The sequence below is a fragment of the Polypterus senegalus genome, chromosome 3, assembly GCF_016835505.1.
Source record: "Polypterus senegalus isolate Bchr_013 chromosome 3, ASM1683550v1, whole genome shotgun sequence".
Classification (NCBI taxonomy): Eukaryota; Metazoa; Chordata; class Cladistia; order Polypteriformes; family Polypteridae; genus Polypterus; species Polypterus senegalus.
The window spans coordinates 73,245,334-73,264,468 of record NC_053156.1 but is presented as its reverse complement, the minus strand read 5'-3'; the positions used below and the strand labels follow the sequence as shown (position 1 = coordinate 73,264,468).

General features: G+C 39.6%; 1 protein-coding gene across 1 annotated transcript in view; it reads left to right on the top strand.

Annotated features, from left to right (window-relative positions):
- Positions 1–16,354, top strand: part of LOC120526498 (trace amine-associated receptor 1-like) — a 31,502-nt gene extending 15,148 nt beyond the window's left edge. The window contains exons 2-3 of the mRNA XM_039749663.1: positions 15,289–15,635; positions 15,708–16,354. Coding sequence (XP_039605597.1) covers positions 15,289–15,635; positions 15,708–16,354 — 994 coding nt within the window. The remainder of the gene's footprint in view (positions 1–15,288; positions 15,636–15,707) is intronic.
- Positions 16,355–19,135: the final 2,781 nt, after the last annotated feature.

The following is a 19,135-nucleotide window of genomic DNA, read 5'->3' as shown; positions in this document are numbered from 1 at the left end:
CTTCTTTAATAGGTTTGATCACAGTAACCCACTCTCACCTCGGAGTACTGCATCCTCCAACCATCCTTCTGCTGATACCAGCATAGGTGAGACATCCCCACCCACAATTACAGCAGCCCAGGTGAGCAGAGAGCTGAAAAGACTTTGTGCCAGCAAAGCAGCGGGTCCAGATGGTGTATCGCCACGATTGCTGAAGGCCTGTGTGTTGGAACTGGGGAGTCCTCTACAGCGCATCTTCAACCTGAGCCTGGAACAGGGGAGAGTCCCGAGGCTTTGGAAAACATCTTGTATCACCCTGTCCCAAAGGTATCACGTCCTAGTGAGCTGAATGACTTCCGGCCTGTTGCTCTGGCGTCACATCTGATGAAGACCATGGAGCGGCTGCTGCTTCACCACCTGAGGCCACAGGTCCGTCACGCCCTAGACCCTCTGCAGTTCGCATACCAGGAGAAGGTGGGAGCGGAGGATGCCATCATCTATATGCTTCATCGATCCCTCTCCCACCTGGACAGAGGCAGTGGTGCTGTAAGAATTATGTTTTGGACTTCTCTAGCGCCTTCAACACCATCCAACCTCTGCTCCTTAGGGATAAGCTGACTGAGATGGGAGTAGATTCACACCTTGTGGCATGGATTGTGGACTATCTTACAGACAGACCTCAATATGTGCGTCTTGGGAACTGCAGGTCTGACATTGTGTGCAGCAATACAGGGCGCCAGAGGCTGTACTTTCTCGGTCCTGTTCAGTCTATATACATCAGACTTCCAATATGACTCGAGTCCTGCCACGTGCAAAAGTTCGCTGATGACACTGCTATTGTGGGCTGCATCAGGAGTGGGCAGGAGGAGGAGTACAGAAAGTTAATCAAAGACTTTGTTAAATGGTGCGACTCAAACCACTTACACCTTAACACCAGCAAGACCAAGGAGCTGGTGGTGGATTTTAGGAGGCCCAGGCCCCTCATGGACCCTGTGATCATCAGAGGTGACTGTGTGCAGAGGGTGCATACCTATAAATATCTGGGAGTGCAGCTGGATGACAAATTGGACTGGACTGCCAATACTGATGCTCTATGTAAGAAAGCTCAGAGCAGAATATACTTTCTGAGAAGGTTGACATCCTTCAACATCTGCAGTAAGATGCTGCAGATGTTCTACCAGACGGTTGTGGCGAGTGCCCTCTTTTACGCGGTGGTGTGCTGGGGTGGCAGCATAAAGATGAAAGGCGCCTCACGCCTGGACAAACTTGTTAAGAAGGCAGGCTCCATTGTAGGATTAAAGTTGGACAGTTTAACATCTGTGGCAGAGCGATGGGCACTAAGCAAACTCCTGTCAATCATGAAGAATCCACTGCATCCACTTAACAGTGTCATCTCCAGACAGAGGAGTAGCTTCAGTGACAGACTTTTGTCACTGTCCTGTTCCACTGACAGACTAAAGAGATCGTTCCTCCCCACACTATGCAACTCTTCAATTCCACCGGGAGTAAATCACGAACATTAATTTTATTTTAATTCTTTTCATTTTATTACTATTTAATTTAATATTGTTTCTTTGTATCAGTATACTGCTGCTGGATTATGTGAATTTCCCTTGGGATTAATAAAGTATCTATCTATCTATCTATCTATCTATCTATCTATCTATCTATCTATCTATCTATCTATCTATCCGAATGTTATCATTGTATCCATATAGGTTTCCTCTGGGTGCTCTGGTTTTATCCCACAGTCTGAAGTCATACAGGTTAGGAAAAATGGTGTTACTTTATTAGCCCTGGTGTGTGTTCGCCAAGCAATGGACTGGCACCCTGTCCAGTTGTTGTTGCTACCTTAGCCTGAAAACAGCTGCGATAGGCTCCGTGGAGTGGAAAATGGAATTGTATCAACTAAATGTATGATTACTTATCTTTGACTCATAAAATTAGAGAAAAATTAAACTTATACTTTAATTATAAAGATGTGTAAACTAACCAGGTGTTCAATTTCGTAAAAATTGTGCAGTCACTCAGTGAGATGTTGATTAAACGTATGGTAACTAGTGGGAGAGCAGTACTAAATTGCACCCGACACTTGCTGGGATAGGCTCCAGCTTCTCCATGATCCTGTTCTGAACTTGTGGGGTTTTGAAGATTGCTGGATGGATAAACAGAGTTTTTAATTTAATTTAAGCAGACAAGCAGACATTGAACAGGAATGTTTTTATGTAGAATGTTTAGTCAGTGTATATATTTTATATTAAAGAATATTATCATCGCCGAAGGATTACTTGAAAATAGGATGACAGGATATTATTATTAATATCCAGCAGTGTCTACTTGTATAATATGATTGCTAAATAGATTGTGTGAGTTTTAAACTGAAGATAAAATAGTGTGTATAGGCTTGTAAGAAGAGATACGATAAGTGATTAAGACCTTATCAGTTATGATGTCATTGTATTAGCTAGGTAGCAATGATCAAGCAAATAACATGACCATTGACAAATTATCAGTTGTTCAGTTTTAGCATGATGCAACCATTGCTTTGTTTTTGTAAGTCATATGTGACCATTCATTAAGGTACTATATAAAATAGAGAGTTTTAGAGCATTTCAGAATGTCCTGGTTCTTCTCGGTTTAAAACCTGCCACCTGCACTGGCTCATTTGCTCTTCTTCAGCAAAAATCTCTGGTCAGCTTCTTATTCTGTAACTGCTCAAGGTTAACAACATCATACTAAGCGTTTTATGAGAGATTTATTCAGCCGTTCAGGTTGTATGATTTCATCTGTTTAACCTCTGGTGTTTGATATATTTTGTTTCTTTGCAAATAAACTTATACAGGTTTAGATGAAATAAAGATTGTTATTTTCTTACTGAAACTAAGCTAGCAGTCACAGAGGGCGGGGACCTTGGCAGTCTGATCCTCGGCTACAGAAGCTGGCTCTTGTGACATGGAATGTTACCTCTCTGAAGGGGAAGGAGCCTCAGCTAGTGTGCGATGTTGAGAGGTTCCGGCTAGATATAGTCGGGCTCACCTCGACACACAGCTTGGACTCTGGAACCAATCTTCTTAAGAGGAGCTGGATTCTCTACCACTCTGGAATGCCACCGGTGAGAGGCGCCGAGCGGGTGTGGGCATACTTATTGCCCCCCGACCTGGAACCTGTTCATTGGGATTTACCCCGGTGGATGAGAGGGTAGTCTCCCTCCGCCTTCAGGTGGGGGGACGGGTCCTAACTGTTGTTTGCGTGCATGAACCGAACAGCAGTTTAGAGTACCCACCCTTTTTGGAGTCCCTGGAGGGGGTGCTAGAGGGCATACTTTCTGGGGACTCCCTCGTTCTACTGGGAAACTTCAATGCTCACGTGGGCAATGACAGTGAGGCCTGGAAGGGCATGATTGGGAGGAACGGCCCCTCCGATCTGAACCCGAGTGGAATTTTGTTATTGGACTTCTGTGGTCGTCATGGATTGTCCATAACGAACACCATTTTCAAGAATAGGGGTGTTTATATGTACACTTGGCACCAGGACACCCTAGGCCTCAGTTCGATGATCAACTTTGTGGTCATGTCGTCGGACCTAAGGCCATATATCGGGTGAAGAGAAGGGCGGAGCTGTCAACTGATCACCACCTGGTGGTGAATAGGCTTTGATGGTGGGGGAGGATGCCGGTCAGGCCTAGTAGGCCCAAACGTGTTGTGAGGATCTGCTGGGAACGTCTGGCAGAGTCCCCTGTCAAATGTAGCTTCAACTCCCACCTCTGGCAGAACTTTGACCACATCCCGAGGGAGGTGGGGGACATTGAGTCTGAATGGGCCTTGTTATGTGCCTCTATTGTTGAGGCAGCTGACCAGAGCTGTGGCCGTAAGGTGGTCAGTGCCTGTCATGGCGGCAATCCCCAAATCTGTTCGTGGACACCGGCGGTGAGGGATGCTGTCAAGCTGAAGAAGGAATCCTACAGGACCCTTTTGTCCTGTGGGACGCTGGAAGCAGCAGATAGGTACAGACAGGCCAAGTGGAATGCGGCTTCGGTGGTTACCGAGGTAAAAACTCAAGCGTGGGAGGAGTTTGGGGAGGCCATGGAGAACGACTTTCGGACGGCTTCGAGGAGACCCGTGAGATGGTCAAAAAACACCTTGGTGGCAGGGCCCACCTGGATGAGATGAGATATGTCCAGAATTCCTCAAGGCTCTGGATGTTGTAGGACCGTCTTGGTTGACATGCCTCTGCAACATTGCATGGACATCAGGGACAGTGCCTCTGGACTGGTAGACCGGGATGGTGGTCCCCCTCTTTAAGAAGGGTGACTGAAGGGTGTGTTCCAACTACAGAGGGATCACACTCCTCAGACTCCCTGGAAAAGTCTGTTCGGGAGTCCTGAAGAGGAGGGTCCGTTAGATAGTCGAAACTCGGATTCAGGAGGAACAGTGTGTTTTCATCCTGGTCGTGGAACAGTGGACCAGCTCTACACCCTTAGCAGGGTCCTGGAGGGTGCATGGGAGTTTGCCCAACCAGTCTACATGTGTTTTGTGGATTTGGAAAAGGCGTTTGACCATGTCCCTCAGGGAATCCTGTGTGGGGTACTCTGAGAGTATGGCATACTGGACCACCTGATAAGGGCTGTTCAGAGCTTAGTCCACATTGCTCAGAGCTTAGTCCACATTGCTGGCAGTAAGTCGAACCCTTTTCCAGTGAGAGTTGGACTCCGCCAGGTCACTGATTCTGTTCATAACTTTTATGAACAGAATTTCTTGGTGCAGACAGGACGTTGAGGGAGTCCGGTTTGGTGGACTCAAGATTGGGTCACTGCTTTTTGCAGATGATGTTGTCCTGTTTGCTTCATCAGGCCGTGATCTTCAATTCTCTCTGGATCGGTTCGCAGCTCAGTGTGAAGCGACTGGGATGGGAATCAGCACCTCCAAATCCGTGGCCATTGTCCTTAACCGGAAAAGGGTGGAGTGCCCTCTCAGGGTTGGGAGCGAGATCTTGCCCCAAGTGGAGGAGTTCAAGTATCTCGGGGGTCTTGTTCACGAGTGAGGAAAGAATGGAGCGTGAGATTGACAGGTGGATCGGTGCGGCGTCTGTAGTGATGCGGGCTCTGCATTGGTCTGTTGTGCTGCTAAAGGTGCTGAGTTGTAAAGCAAAGCTCTTAATTTACCAGTTGATCTATGTTTCTACCCTCACCTATGGTCATGAGCTATGGATAGTGACCGAAAGAACGAGATCACGAATACAAGCAGCTGAAATGAGTTTCCTCCGCAGGGTGTCTGGGCTTTCCCTTAAAGATAGGGTGAGAAGCTCAGTCATCCGGGAGGGGCTCAGAGTAGAGCCGCTGCTCCTCTGCATCGAGAGGAGTCAGATGAGGTGGCTCGGGCATCTGATCAGGATGCCTCCTGGGCCTTCCCTGGTGAGGTGTTCTGGGCATGTCTAACCGGGAGGAGGCCCTGGGGAAGACCCAGGACACGCTGGAGGGACTATGTCTCTCAGCTGGCCTGGGAACGTCTCGGGATTCCTTGGAAGAGCTAGAAGAAGTGGCCTTGGAGAGGGAAGTCTGGGTATCTCTGCTCAAGCTGCTGCCCCCGTAACCCGACCTCGGATAAGCGGAAAAGGATGGATGGACAAATAGATATCAACTGATGTAACAGTCTCTTAAATTTCTGTACAACTGAGGTCGACATTCAACCAATGTCAAAAATGTGGCAATGGAGAAGGAAACTCCAATTGCAATGTAGGAAAGCATTTGGTACCCATTGTGCCAGGTAGGAGCTCGTTCTATATAGCAGTTTTTCTCAAAATGTTTTTGGACCATATCTTTGTCAAAGTTAAAGATATGGAGGACTACCTGTGATCATCGACTACTTCTTACTGTAAATTCTGTGTTGCAATTATTTCATTCAAATTCATGTGAAAAATACTGTAACAACTTATGGTGCAAAGAATACTAGTAAAGAAACTCGGTAAGGTAATAGGCCAGAACAAAGCTGTTTATTATGTCCTATAACAGATAACAAAAAGAATCAGCACAAACAGAACTCATTCAAACTTGCACTTCTCTTCTGTTTCTACATTACAAGCTAATTCTCATACTGCTACTGGGCTTGCTCGTTTTTCTTGGTTTTACTTGCAGGTCTCTGACTATCACCTTGCATCTTTCTGTCAAGTTGGGATGCTGGAGCTGTCCCTATATTTAATCTCTTGCAACAAAAACAAAATTTATTTGTATAACACATTTTTATACACATGATGTGGCACAAAGTGCTTTCTTTACAAGATGTTAAAGAGATAGTTAAAAGAAACATCAAATTAAAATTGATAAGAGCAGTATTGAATAAAATTATATAAAAAAATAAATAAATGCACAGTTACATAAAATTGATATAGAATTAATAGAAAATATTTTTAAGTCTCATGAGTCAGACGATAAGGTCAGATGATGGAAGAAGACAGAGAAAAAAGAGAAAAACTCCAGGTAAACTGGAGAAAAAAACAAGATCCATGGGGGTTTTAAGTTTAAAAGCCCATCCAGCCTAAACTGGAGATTCTACTTAACATAAATGTTCTTAAGTAGTTCCTTCTTTTTTTTTTAGACTTTGTCTTTGAGGATTCGATACTGTAGATTTCTTGGAAGGTTAGTATGTCCACTTTCATTCAGAGATCACGGGCGGCTGCACATAGCATTTATGTTATTTGCTTAAAAAGTTAACATAATTTAGTAATATCAGTCTGGAAAATGTTTTGGAACACATTACAGGACAAGAGTACAAAACTGATTATCCTAACTAAAGACCTTAAAACTAAATAAAAGCTATTTGCAATTCCCAGATTTACAAAACGTAACAGCTTATATCACTCAGACAGAAAGTTACCAAACAAGAGAGTGTGCAAATGCTTCTTAAACACATTGAGGGACTCAGAGTTTCAAATGGAGGTTGGGAGCTCATTTCATCAGCCTGGAGATACACATGAAAATAGCCTGGACAGAGATTTGATATCACGCAGAGGTGGCATCACCAGATACCATTCAGCAGCACACTTGAGTAGTCAAGAAGGAGCTTAGGGCCTCACAAGTGCTTCTTTTATAGGTCCAGTTCCAATGATTTTTCTGTATTCAAGCATCACAAATTTGAACTTAATACATGCTGCTACAGGAAGACAGTGTACTGATCATCCCCATTAATTTTACTGAATCAGCCCGCAATCTTGGAGTTCTCTTTGACTCTAGCATGTCATTTAAAGTGCATATTACAAAGTTGTCCAAATCATGTTTCTTCCATCTTAAAAATGTTAGGAAATTGAGGCGCTTTCTGAATAAACAGGATTCTGAGAAATTAATTCATGCATTTATTTCTAGTGGGATTGACTACTGCAATGCAGTGTTCACTGGATGTTCAAACTGTTCTTTATACAGCCTCCAGTTAATCCAAAATGCGGCTGCAAGAATTATTACAAGAACAAGAAAATACGAACACATAACTCCAGTTCTTAAATCCTTAAACTGGCTCCCAGTTAAGTTTAGGGCAGATTTCAAAATCCTCCTTTTAACATATAAAGCATTAAATGGCCAAGGTCTGGCTTACTTGTCTGAACTTATGATTTACAAACCAGAGCGCACATTAAGATCTCAAGATGCCAGTCTGCTTATGATTTCAATGATTAATAAAATAACAGTGGGTGGTCAAGCTATTAGTTACAGGACCCCTAAACTGTGGAATGGTCTACCTGCTACTATAAGAGATGTCCCTTCGGTCTCAGCTTTTAAATCCCGGCTGAAGACTCGCTACTTCAGTTTAGCATATCCTGACTAGAGCTGCTGATTAACTGTACAGACTGCTTTTCTGTTGTTTGTCATTAGCACTAAAACATAAGTTTATCATAGTTATAATTGGATACTAACCCTCACCTATTCTGTTTCTCTTCTCGGTACTCAAATGTGGCACTTGGTGCCATGGCCCACCTGCCAAGTTGTTTTGCCTGCCTAACGTTAAGTCATCCCTGATGGAGGATCGCAGGAATCGCGGGAAAGAGGGGTCCTTTCATCGGATTGGCTGGACCAGCGCTGTTTCAGCCATAAAATGGCCAAATCAATCAATCAACATTTATTTATATAGCACATATTCATACAAAAATGTAGCTTAAAGTGCTTTACAAAATGAATAGAAAAATAGAAGACACAATAAAAATAAACATAAGTCGATATTAATTAACATAGAATAAGTAAGGTCCGATGGCCAGGTGGACAGAAAAACAAAAAAACTCCAAAAGCTGGAGAAAAAATAAAATCTGTAGGGATTCCAGACCACGAGACGCCCAGTCCCTCTGGGCAATCTACACGCCACCGCGCAGGCCACCACCACAAAGAAACCGGAAAAGAAACAGAAGAGAGAGTTGGTGTCAGTACGGAATGGGGGGAAATGGGGGAGGCAGCTTGATGGTTGAGGTCTCCAGGACTCTAAACAAATCCAAATCATATTATGGGATATCATCTACTATTAAATTGTGATACGTACTTCTAAAATTTTTATTTTATACTGTATTAAGGATTTGTTCTGTTCTGTGTATTGCATTGACACCCTTCTTTTTGACACCCACTGCATGTCCAACCTACCTGGAAGGGGGTTTCTCTTTGAACTGCCTTTCCCAAGGTTTCTTCCATTTTTTCCTACAAGGTTTTTTTTTGGGAGTTTTTCCTTGTCTTCTTAGAGTGTCAAGGCGGGGGGCTGTCAAGAGGCAAGGGTCTGTTAAAGCCCATTCTTGTGTGATTTTGGGCTATACAAAAATAAATTGTATTGTATTGTCTTGTAAAGAGAGGAATAACATGTGTCTGCATTGGCTTGTTGAACACCAAACTTGCTGTTCTATTCTGAATCATCGCAGTGGCCTGGTGTACATGGCATTGATCCTGCCAGCAAATAGTTGAAGTTATCCACATGTGACAAGACAAGAGCCTGGACCAGGAGTTATGCTGCATACTGTGTTGAATACGGTCTTATTTTGTGTATATTGTACAGTGTGAATCTGCAACACCGAGAAACTGCAGCAACATGATTGTTGAAGGACAATTGGTTATCAGTCACCACCAGCAGGTTGAATGCCGACTTATCAGGTGTTAGAGAAAATGAACCAAGCAGTACAGAGGTGCAGGTGCTAAATAGATAGACAAGATAGAAAAACAAGATGGTGTTCTTTCTTCTAGGTTGCAATATTAGTGAGACATGCACAGATTTTAGCTGATACTGTGTGGTCTCCTGGAGGGAACAACAGATATAGTCATAGCTCTTCATTGAGCAACAGGTGAGTTTCATCTGTTGTTACACTTTTGAAACAGTTCCAAAGGTGTTCTTGAATAGTGGAGATTCATACTTATGTTATCCACCACAGAAAAGGCTGGAAATGAATGTAGACCTCCTAAGACCTACACAAAAAATGCCACACTAATCCTTATTCTGGTCTGAGCAAGGAATGTGCCTCACACCAAGCAGCCTAACCCCAAACTCGACAGACAGCCTTCACAGGCTGCAATGGAGAATATTAAGAGAGGTAGAGGGGGAACACTGCCAAACCTTGGGCTCACAATATTAGAAGAAGGGTTTTTTTTATAATACAAGAGTTTATTTTAAAGAGTGTAAAAAGACAACCTGGAAAAAGGAGCTTGTTAATCTCTAAGATTCATCATTTCTGGGTCACATGGCCCTATTCTCTATAAAAGCACCTGATTTTTTTGTTACAATGAAATAATTAGCTCCAGATTTGAACAGACTCACTGATGTTAATTGTGTTGGCTATTTTAAGTTGGGTCAATTTAAATTTTTAAATGTGGAGCAAACTATTTTTCCACATAAGTATTTATACTGCTTTTCAAGAATATTTATTTTGTTGTATTTTGTTTAATCATCAAGTGCCAGTGGGAGAAGAAGCAATCCTTGGGGTAATTAAGGTAACATGTTTGTTTAACTATCTGTAAGTCTGCAAAAAATCTGGAAGGACAGACCTCCCATTTTTCATGTTTGTTATGGTGAGGTCAGGTATATAAAAGTCTTTCGAAATAAATGCATTGCAGCATCAGCAGAAAGGTTCAAACGAAGGTAGGTGACTTTACTTCTTTGTTTTGGGCTCTTGGGTTCCCTATCTTTTCATTTTATATTAGAAGTAACTTACATATATAAATACAGTCATGTGAAAACATTAGGACACCCTTTGAAAGCATGTGGTTTTTGTAACATTTTTAATAAATGGTTATTTCATCTCCGTTTCAACAATACAGAGAGATTAAAGTAATCCAACTAAACAAAGAAAACTGAAGAAAAGTCTTTTCAAGATCTTCTGTAAATGTCATTCTACAAAAATGCCTATTCTAACTGAGGAAAAAGATAGGACACCCTCACATGTATTCCCTCTTAAATTGGCTCAGATCTCACACAGGTATATCACACCAGGTGCACATAATTAGTAGATCGTTACTCTGCATGTTGAATGAGGCTTGCCCTATTTAAACCTCAGACATTTAGTTTGGTGTGCTCCTGACTGTTGAAGTGAGAGTGAGCACCATGGTGAGAACAAAAGAGCTGTCAGAGGACTTCAGAAAAAGATTGTAGCAGCCTATGAGTCTGGGAAGGGATTTAAAAGATCTCAAAAGATTTTGAAATCAGCCATTCCACTGTCCGGAAGATAGTCTACAAGTGGAGGGCTTTCAAAACAACTGCCAACATGCCCAGGACTGGTCGCCCCAGCAAGTTCACCCCAAGAGCAGACCACAAGATGCTAAAAGAGGTCTCCAAAACCCTAAAGTGTCATCTCGAGAACTACAGCAGGCTCTGGCTACTGTTGATGTAGAAGTACATGCCTCTACAATCAGAAAGAGACTGTACAAGTTTAACTTGCATGGGAGGTGTGCAAGGAGGAAACCTTTGCTTTCCAAGAGAAACATCGAGGCCAGACTGACATTTGCCAGAGATAAAGTTGACAAAGACCAGGACTTCTGGAATAATGTTCTTTGGACAGATGAGTCCAAAATTGAATTATTTGGACACAACAGCAGAGGACATGTTTGGCGTAAACCAAACACAGCATTCCAAGAAAAGAACCTCATGCCAACTGTGAAGCATGGAGGTGGAAGTGTCATGGTTTGGGGCTGCTTTGCTGCAGCAGGACCTGGTCAGCTCACCATCATAGAATCCACGATGAATTCTACTGTGTATCAGAAGGTGCTTGAAGAACATGTGAGACCATCAGTTAGAAAATTAAAGCTGAAGCGGAACTGGACCATGCAACATGACAATGACCCAAAACATACTAGTAAATCAACCAAAGATTGGCTGAAAAAGAAGAAATGGAGAGTCCTGGAATGGCCAAGTCAAAGTCCAGATTTGAATCCCATTGAGATGCTGTGGGGTGACTTGAAAAGGGCTGTACGTGCAAGAAACCCTCAAACATCTCACAGCTGAAAAAGTTCTGCATTGAGGAGTGGGGTAAAATTTCCTCAGACCGATGTCGAAGACTGGTAGATGGCTACAAGAACCGTCTCACTGCAGTTATTTCAGCCAAAGGAGGTAACACTCGCTATTAGGGGCAAGGGTGTCCTATCTTTTCCTCAGTTAGAATAGGCATTTTTGTAGAATGACATTTACAGAAGATCTTGAAAAGACTTTTCTTCAGTTTTCTTTGTTTAGTTGGATTACTTTAATCTCTCTGTATTGTTGAAACGGAGATGAAATAACCATTTATTAAAAATGTTACAAAAACCACATGCTTTCAAAGGGTGTCCTAATGTTTTCACATGACTGTATATGTATATGTTTTAAATACATTGCCAGGGATTTACCTATGCACAACTGCAAAGGTACAGTGTAATTATTAGAATGATGATGTACATTTTATTCTACATATATCAGAACAGATGGGCAGCTATTAATACATCTACTTTCTAAGAACAAAAATAAAAGCATGAACCATACTATACAGAAACAAGATCAGCCTCAATTTAGATATTACCTCTGCACAACTAAACTATTGCTGTAGACTTAACTAAGGAATTACTGTAAAATATTGTTTACATAATGACATAAAAATGTTATTCTATAAAGATTAATCTAAATGATAATTTTCACCATCATCCCAAACATCAATGAGAATGTTAATTTAACACCTACAACGCTTCTTAAAAAATTCTGTTAATATCCTGCAATGCATACTGTCATAATATCAATACATTTCACTCATAAAATGTCAGTAAAGGAGATCATTTCAAAAGCTTAGTGACGCATTACATAAGATTTACACTACCTGTATTCACACCGGTAACAGAAAATAATAAGTAAGTACATAACAGTGCTCAGTTGTTAGCCATTTGCTAAGTAAAATCATAAACATATCATTTCTCTGCAGAAGAGTAACTTGATCTATATTGATAAAAATGTGGAAAATGTGAAAAAAATCCATATGATCTGATAAAATTAATGCGGTAAACATACTGTAAGTACATTCTTTACAGGCATCATCATTATTATTAAGTGAAGCATTCCATTAATATAAATTTCAAAACAAAGTGGTATAAATTTTTTTGAAATATCTATTAATTACACATGCACTGAGTTTTTTTTGGCTGAAGCATTATTCCCTAATTATTATATACTATCAATTGAAAACATTATATACACTCTGCAGTAACACAATGTGAAAAAGACTGTTTAATAATTTAGAGAATATAGGCAGTAATGTTTATTTTTAAGTGAAAAAAAGCCTGGAAATTTGTCCTGAAGTAGAAAACCTATCTAGGGTTTTGAGGCTGCCTTGTGCTTGATACTGTGAGAAAAGACACAATGTTAATGCATATTTTACCGAACATAGATGGTGAAAGATTTTGGTTTTTGAAGTGTTTTGCTTTAATTAGTGGTTTATTTTCTTAAAAGAATCATATGTGCAAATTACTTTTTTCAAAAATACAAAATTCTAAAAGCCGAAAAAAAGTCTGTGATCATTCTTACTTCTACTTCGTAATCAAAGTATATGATTTAGGGCAGTCCAAATTGCAAAACAAACAATAAGCAAATAAAAACTGAGCTTAAAAATCATTTTTGGTTTTAAAGATTAGATATTTTCCAAATAGAAGATCACCACCACTTACTGTTAGTTTCCTGCCAAGTTAAATAAATGTATCTTACTAAATCTTTTTTTGTGAAAATGAATTGGTTTTAATAATATACTGTATAGGAAACATACCCTTTTGATTTGGTAGTCAAATTAACAGTTTTGTAAATGGCACTTTAAAACAAATAAATTCTAATTAGCCTGCTCCTGGCCCTGGGCTACAATACTTTCATTTATAAAACAGGTAAATGTCTTTATATATATATATATATATATATATATATATATATATATATATATATATATATATATATATATATATATATAAACTGCTCAAAAATTAAAGGAACACTTTGAAAACACATCAGATCTCAATGGGAAAAAGAAATCCTCCTGGATATCTATACTGATATAGACTGGGTAATGTGTTAGGAACGAAAGGATGCCACATCGTTTGATGGAAATGAAAATGATCAACCTACAGAGCCCTTAATTCAAAGACGCCCCAAAAATAAAATTAAAAAATTATGTGGCAGGCTAGTCCATTTTGCCAAAATTTAATTGCAGCAACTCAAAATTGTACGCAGCACTTTGTATGGCCACTGTGTTCTTGTATACATGCCTGACAACATCGGTGCATGCTTCTAATGAGATGACAGATGGTGTTGTGGGGGATCTCCTCCCAGATCTGGACCAGGGCATCACTGAGCTCCTGGACAGTCTGAGGTGCAACCTGGTGGCATTGGATGGACCAAAACATAATGTCCCAGAGGTGTTCTATTGGATTTAGCTCAGGAAAATGTGTGTGGCCAGTCAATGGTATCAATTCCTTCATCCTCCAGGAACTGCCTGCATACTCTCATCACATGAGGCCAGGAATTGTCGTGCACCAGGAGCCACTGTACCAACATAGGGTCTGACAATGGGTCCAATGATTTCATCCTGATACCTAATGGCAGCCAAGGTGCCTTTGTCAAGCCTGTAGCGGTCTGTGTGACCCTCAATGGATATGCCTCCCCAGACAATCATTAACCCACCACCAAACTGCTCATGCTGAATGATGTTACAGGCAGCATAATGTTCTCCATGGCTTCTCCAGACCCTTTCACTTCTGTCACGTACTCAGGGTGAACCTGCTCTCATCTGTAAAGCACAGGGCACCAGTGGTGCATCTGCCAATTCTGGTATTCTATGGCGAATGCCAATCGAGCTGCATGCTGCTGGGCAGTGAGCTCAGGGCCCATTAGAGGACATGGGGCACTTGGGTCACCCTCATGAAGTCTTTCTGGTTGTTTGGTCAGAGACATTCACACCAGTGGCCTGCTGGAGGTCATTTTGTAGGGCTCTGGCAGTGCTCATCCTGTTCCTCCTTGCCCAAAGGAGCCGATACTGGTCCTGCTGATGGGTTATGGACCTTCTATGGCCCTCTCCAGCTCTCCTAGAGTAACTGCTTGTCTCCTAAAATCTCCTTCATGCCCTTGAGACTGTGCAGGAGACACAGCAAACCTTCTGGCAATGACACATATTGATGTGCCATCCTGGAGAAGTTGGACTACCTGTGCAACCTCTGTAGGGTCCAGGTATCGCCTCATGCTACCAATAGTGACACTGACTGTAGCCAAATGCAAAACTAGTGAAGAAACAGTCAGAAAAGATGAGGAGGGAAAAATGTCAGTGGCCTCCACCTGTTAAACCATTCCTGTTTTGGGGTCATCTCATTGTTGCCCCTCTAGTGCATCTGTTGTTAATTTCATTAACACCACAGCAGCTGAAACTGATTAACAACCCCTCTGCTAATTAACTGACCAGATTAATATCCCATAAGTTTCACTGACTTTATGCTATACTCTGATTAAAAGTGTTCTTTTAATTCTTTTTAAGCAGTATATATATATATATATATATATATATATATATATATATATATATATATATCATAATGTAATGAAATTTTGTAGTAAAGCGTTAATTTACCTTTTAAAATATCAAAAGGTCAAAAGTTAAAGCTTAGGAGGTCTCAGAGCCTGATTGTTTTTGCTGACTATCATACGTATCATTTATATTATTAACTAATAGTCCTTATCTTCAACATGTTGCTTTAGCCTAACAACTTAATAGAATTCTTGTCCTAAAGTTTTGAAATCTTATAATTGTGTGTTTTGTTAAATATTTTTAACTGTTGATGTAATATGCATATAATGTTATTTACATTTTTTTCTTTAGGATAGGCACTTTCAAATCCTGGCTTCAGATAATGAATTTGAAAGAAAACAGGATTCCAAAGTATACCTTAGTCTGTTATGATTCACTTAATAATTCTTGCCCAAAACAACTCTATTCAGTCAACAATTCATTAATAATATATATCATAATGTGCATAATCATTGTTGTGACTGTATGTGGAAACCTCTTGGTTGTTATTACCATATCACACTTCAAACAGCTTCATACTCCAACAAATTATCTCATCCTGTCTTTGGCACTGGTTGATTTACTTCTAGGGGGCTGTCTAATGCCACCTCTCATGGCTCGAATTGCTGAAAGCTGCTGGTATTTTGGTGAATTTTTCTGCAAGTTTCATCTTAGCTCAGCTATAATGCTATGTACTGCATCAATCATTCATCTGTGTCTAATATCCATTGATCGTTATTTTGCTGTGTGCCATCCTTTAAGGTACAAAAATATTGTTACGGACCTTGTAACATTCATCTTTATTGTTTTCACCTGGGTTCTGTCAACTGTGCTTGGTTTTGTAATTATGTTTCTTGAGTTAAACATAAAAGGAATAGAAGACGAATATATTAATACAAAATGTGTGGGGAGCTGTTATCTAATGCAAAATGAAATATCAGGTCTTTCATCATCATTATTCTCTTTTTATATCCCAGGGATTGTTATGATATGCATTTATATAAAAATTTTTTCAGTTGCTAGTAGGCAGGCCAGAGCAATAAGAGACGTAGGACATCAATGTCACGAGGAACAAAAAAAGAGGGCTGCATCAAATAGAAGAGAAACCAAAGCTGCAAAAACACTGGCAATTGTGATGGGAGTTTTTATTGTCTGCTGGGTCCCATATTTCTTGTGCAACATCATTGATCCTCTTATAAATCACGTTATGTCACCTTTACTTATTGAACTCTTATTCTGGTTTGGTTACATGAACTCAACATTTAACCCTCTTGTGTATGGTTTCTTTTACAGTTGGTTCAGAAAAGCCCTGAAATTAATCGCAACTGGCAAGATTTTCCAAAACAATTCTTCTAGAACAAAACTTATAAGTGACTAAATTATACTAATAATAATTATTCTAATTTCATACAAAAAGGTTTGTTTCTCTACCGAAAAATGATTACTGACAATTAAGTATCTAACTATCATCATATTATTATTGGATTATTTTATTATTTAACATAATATGAAATATACTGCATTCAATATTATTTTATTTTGTAGGTTAAATATGTTTAAGTTGAAACTTCAAGCATTATGGTATCATTTATGTAACAGTAATTTTTAAATATTATTGCATTCTTTTAGTATTTATTAATATTATTAATTACCACTGTCACATTCTAGTCTTGTATATCTTTAAATAATTAAATGTATTACTTAAAAAATAGTAATAATGTTGCTCAAATTCATTATTGTCATATAGAAAAATTATTACATTTGCAATAGCATTCCAAACTGAAAAAGTATAAATTCCCAGTTTAGTAATATCGAATGTTGTGCAAAATAAATTAAAAATGTTTGTCTCTCTTCAGATGTACTGTGTTTTGTATTAATTAGAATTTATGTTTTATTTGCTTTCAAACTGCTTTTGTTATTTTTAAAAAATGTTTTGAATTATACTTTGTATTTTAAGTGTTTTGATGTAGAGCATTTCTCTAAATTTAAAAACTAGGAAAAATATTTTTATTGAATGATATTGACTTCTTTTCCTTATGTACCTTAAGTGTTTTGACATGTTGTTTCATGAATAATTTCCGGGCCACCTGTCTCAACAGGTTTATAAAGTGTGCTTATCATTTAATTACACATTATAAATGAATTACAAATACTTAATAAAGCCTCAACAATAATTTTTAAGAGATTTATACATTAGAGCAAGGCGGTATAGTAGTAATGCTGATGCCTTGCAGTAAGGAAACCGGAACAGTTAGCACATCAGGTACCTCTTTGAAAAAACTTGTTGGTATTGGGTCAAGGACAGAGGCGGAGAAATTATTTTATATAAATCAGGTAAATCTATTCTGGTGACAGAATTAAATTAGCTGAAAATGGAATACTGGGGTTTAAGAGGACCAGTATTCGGAGGATGTACTGCATTATTTCTAATGTCATTAATTTTGTGATTAAAAAATATAGCAAAAGGCTCACAGGTTTCACTGGAAGTTTTTCGGAGGCATTCCATTGAGTGGCCTGGGTTTAGCAATTGATCAATAGTAGAGAATAAAAATCTCAGATTGTTGGCATTGTCTCTGTATTATAAAAAAAATCCTATGGGAGGGAATGAATAGGAGACGATACATGATCTTCACGTTAAGATCATGGAAGACAAATAAAAGACCTGCAAATGAATGAAACGTCGACGAATAAAATATCACATTACTGCAAACAAAAGGAAATTAATCATCAGAAACAGGTGTAATTGAAAAGATAGCAGGACAAAGTGAGGCCAGAAATAAAAAGCAAAGAGCAGAAAACAAAGTCTTTTCGCATTTGCAAAATTAAATGCACAAAACGTAGATTTACACAACAATGGACCATACGCTATGAGGATATGTGGTCCCGCAACAGTTAAAGCAACAGCAAGTTTAATTTCAAAGGAAACACAATTCTGTCAGGAGACAACAACTGCACCCCCTTTACAACGCGAGCAGCGTTATACATCCTGTAACGTCATGCAAGACAAGGCAGTGAGCCATCATTTAAAACAAGTCCACAGACATCTAACCTAGCAGTTGTTGGATTGCTTTGGGTAGACAAGCATCATGTGCTCCCAGCTCTTAAAACAACGACATGTGACAAGCAGAACAGGCAGCTCTCAAGCAGCAAAAAGAGAGCAGATGATCCAATGGCATATCCTTAGCTTGCGTTCAGCAACCCCCAAACAACACGAGCAGCATTATACGTCTGGTGAGAAAGAGATGTAACCACACCCGGGGCCGGAAATAAAGGACAATTATTCTTTTTACAAAAGTTTTTAAAGTAAATGCGAAAATAATGCATATGTAACAATTCACATAAAAATAACAATGTCTTTAAATTGTATATAACAATTACATTCCAAATTTAACATTCCAGCTACAAATTTCTTCCACTATCTTCAAATCAGGAACTTTGTTAAACAGAACCTTCCAGATTTTCCTCATCTTGCACCCTCATCCACGCTGGAAAAATGATTGCTCAATTTCAAGGAGTTAGACTCCATCTCTACAATATATAAAATCCTTTTACAATCCCTTCCTTTCAAAGATCCAAGAGGACACTGGGAAAATGACCTCTCAATTAATATATCAGAAAAGGAGTGGAAAGTAGCAATGCAGAGAATTCACTCAAGCTCCATATGCTAAAGCATACAATTATACAACTCAAAATTATATATCGAGCACATCTGTCTCGACTAAAACTCTCCAAAATGTTTCCAGGGCATGATCCAACCTGCGAGCGTTGCAACCAAGCCCCAGCCTCACTAGGTCACATGTTCTGGGCCTGCACCAAATTAACATTATTCTGGACAAAAATTTTAATTACCTCTCAGACAGCCTTGGACTCACAATCCCTCCTAACCCATTAACAGCTGTGTTTGGGGTTCTTCCAGAGGGTCTTAAAGTGGAGAAAGACAAACAAATTGTGATTGCATTCACTACACTGTTGGCACGCAGACTTATTCTGATAAACTGGAAGAACCCAATCTCTCCTCTTTAAGTCAGTGGGAAACTGATGTGTTATATTATTTAAAATTGGAAAAATCAAATACTCAGTTAGAGGATCTGTGCAGACTTTTTCAAAACATGGCAGGATCTAATCAGTAATATTTTGAAATGAGTTTATAAAGCACAGA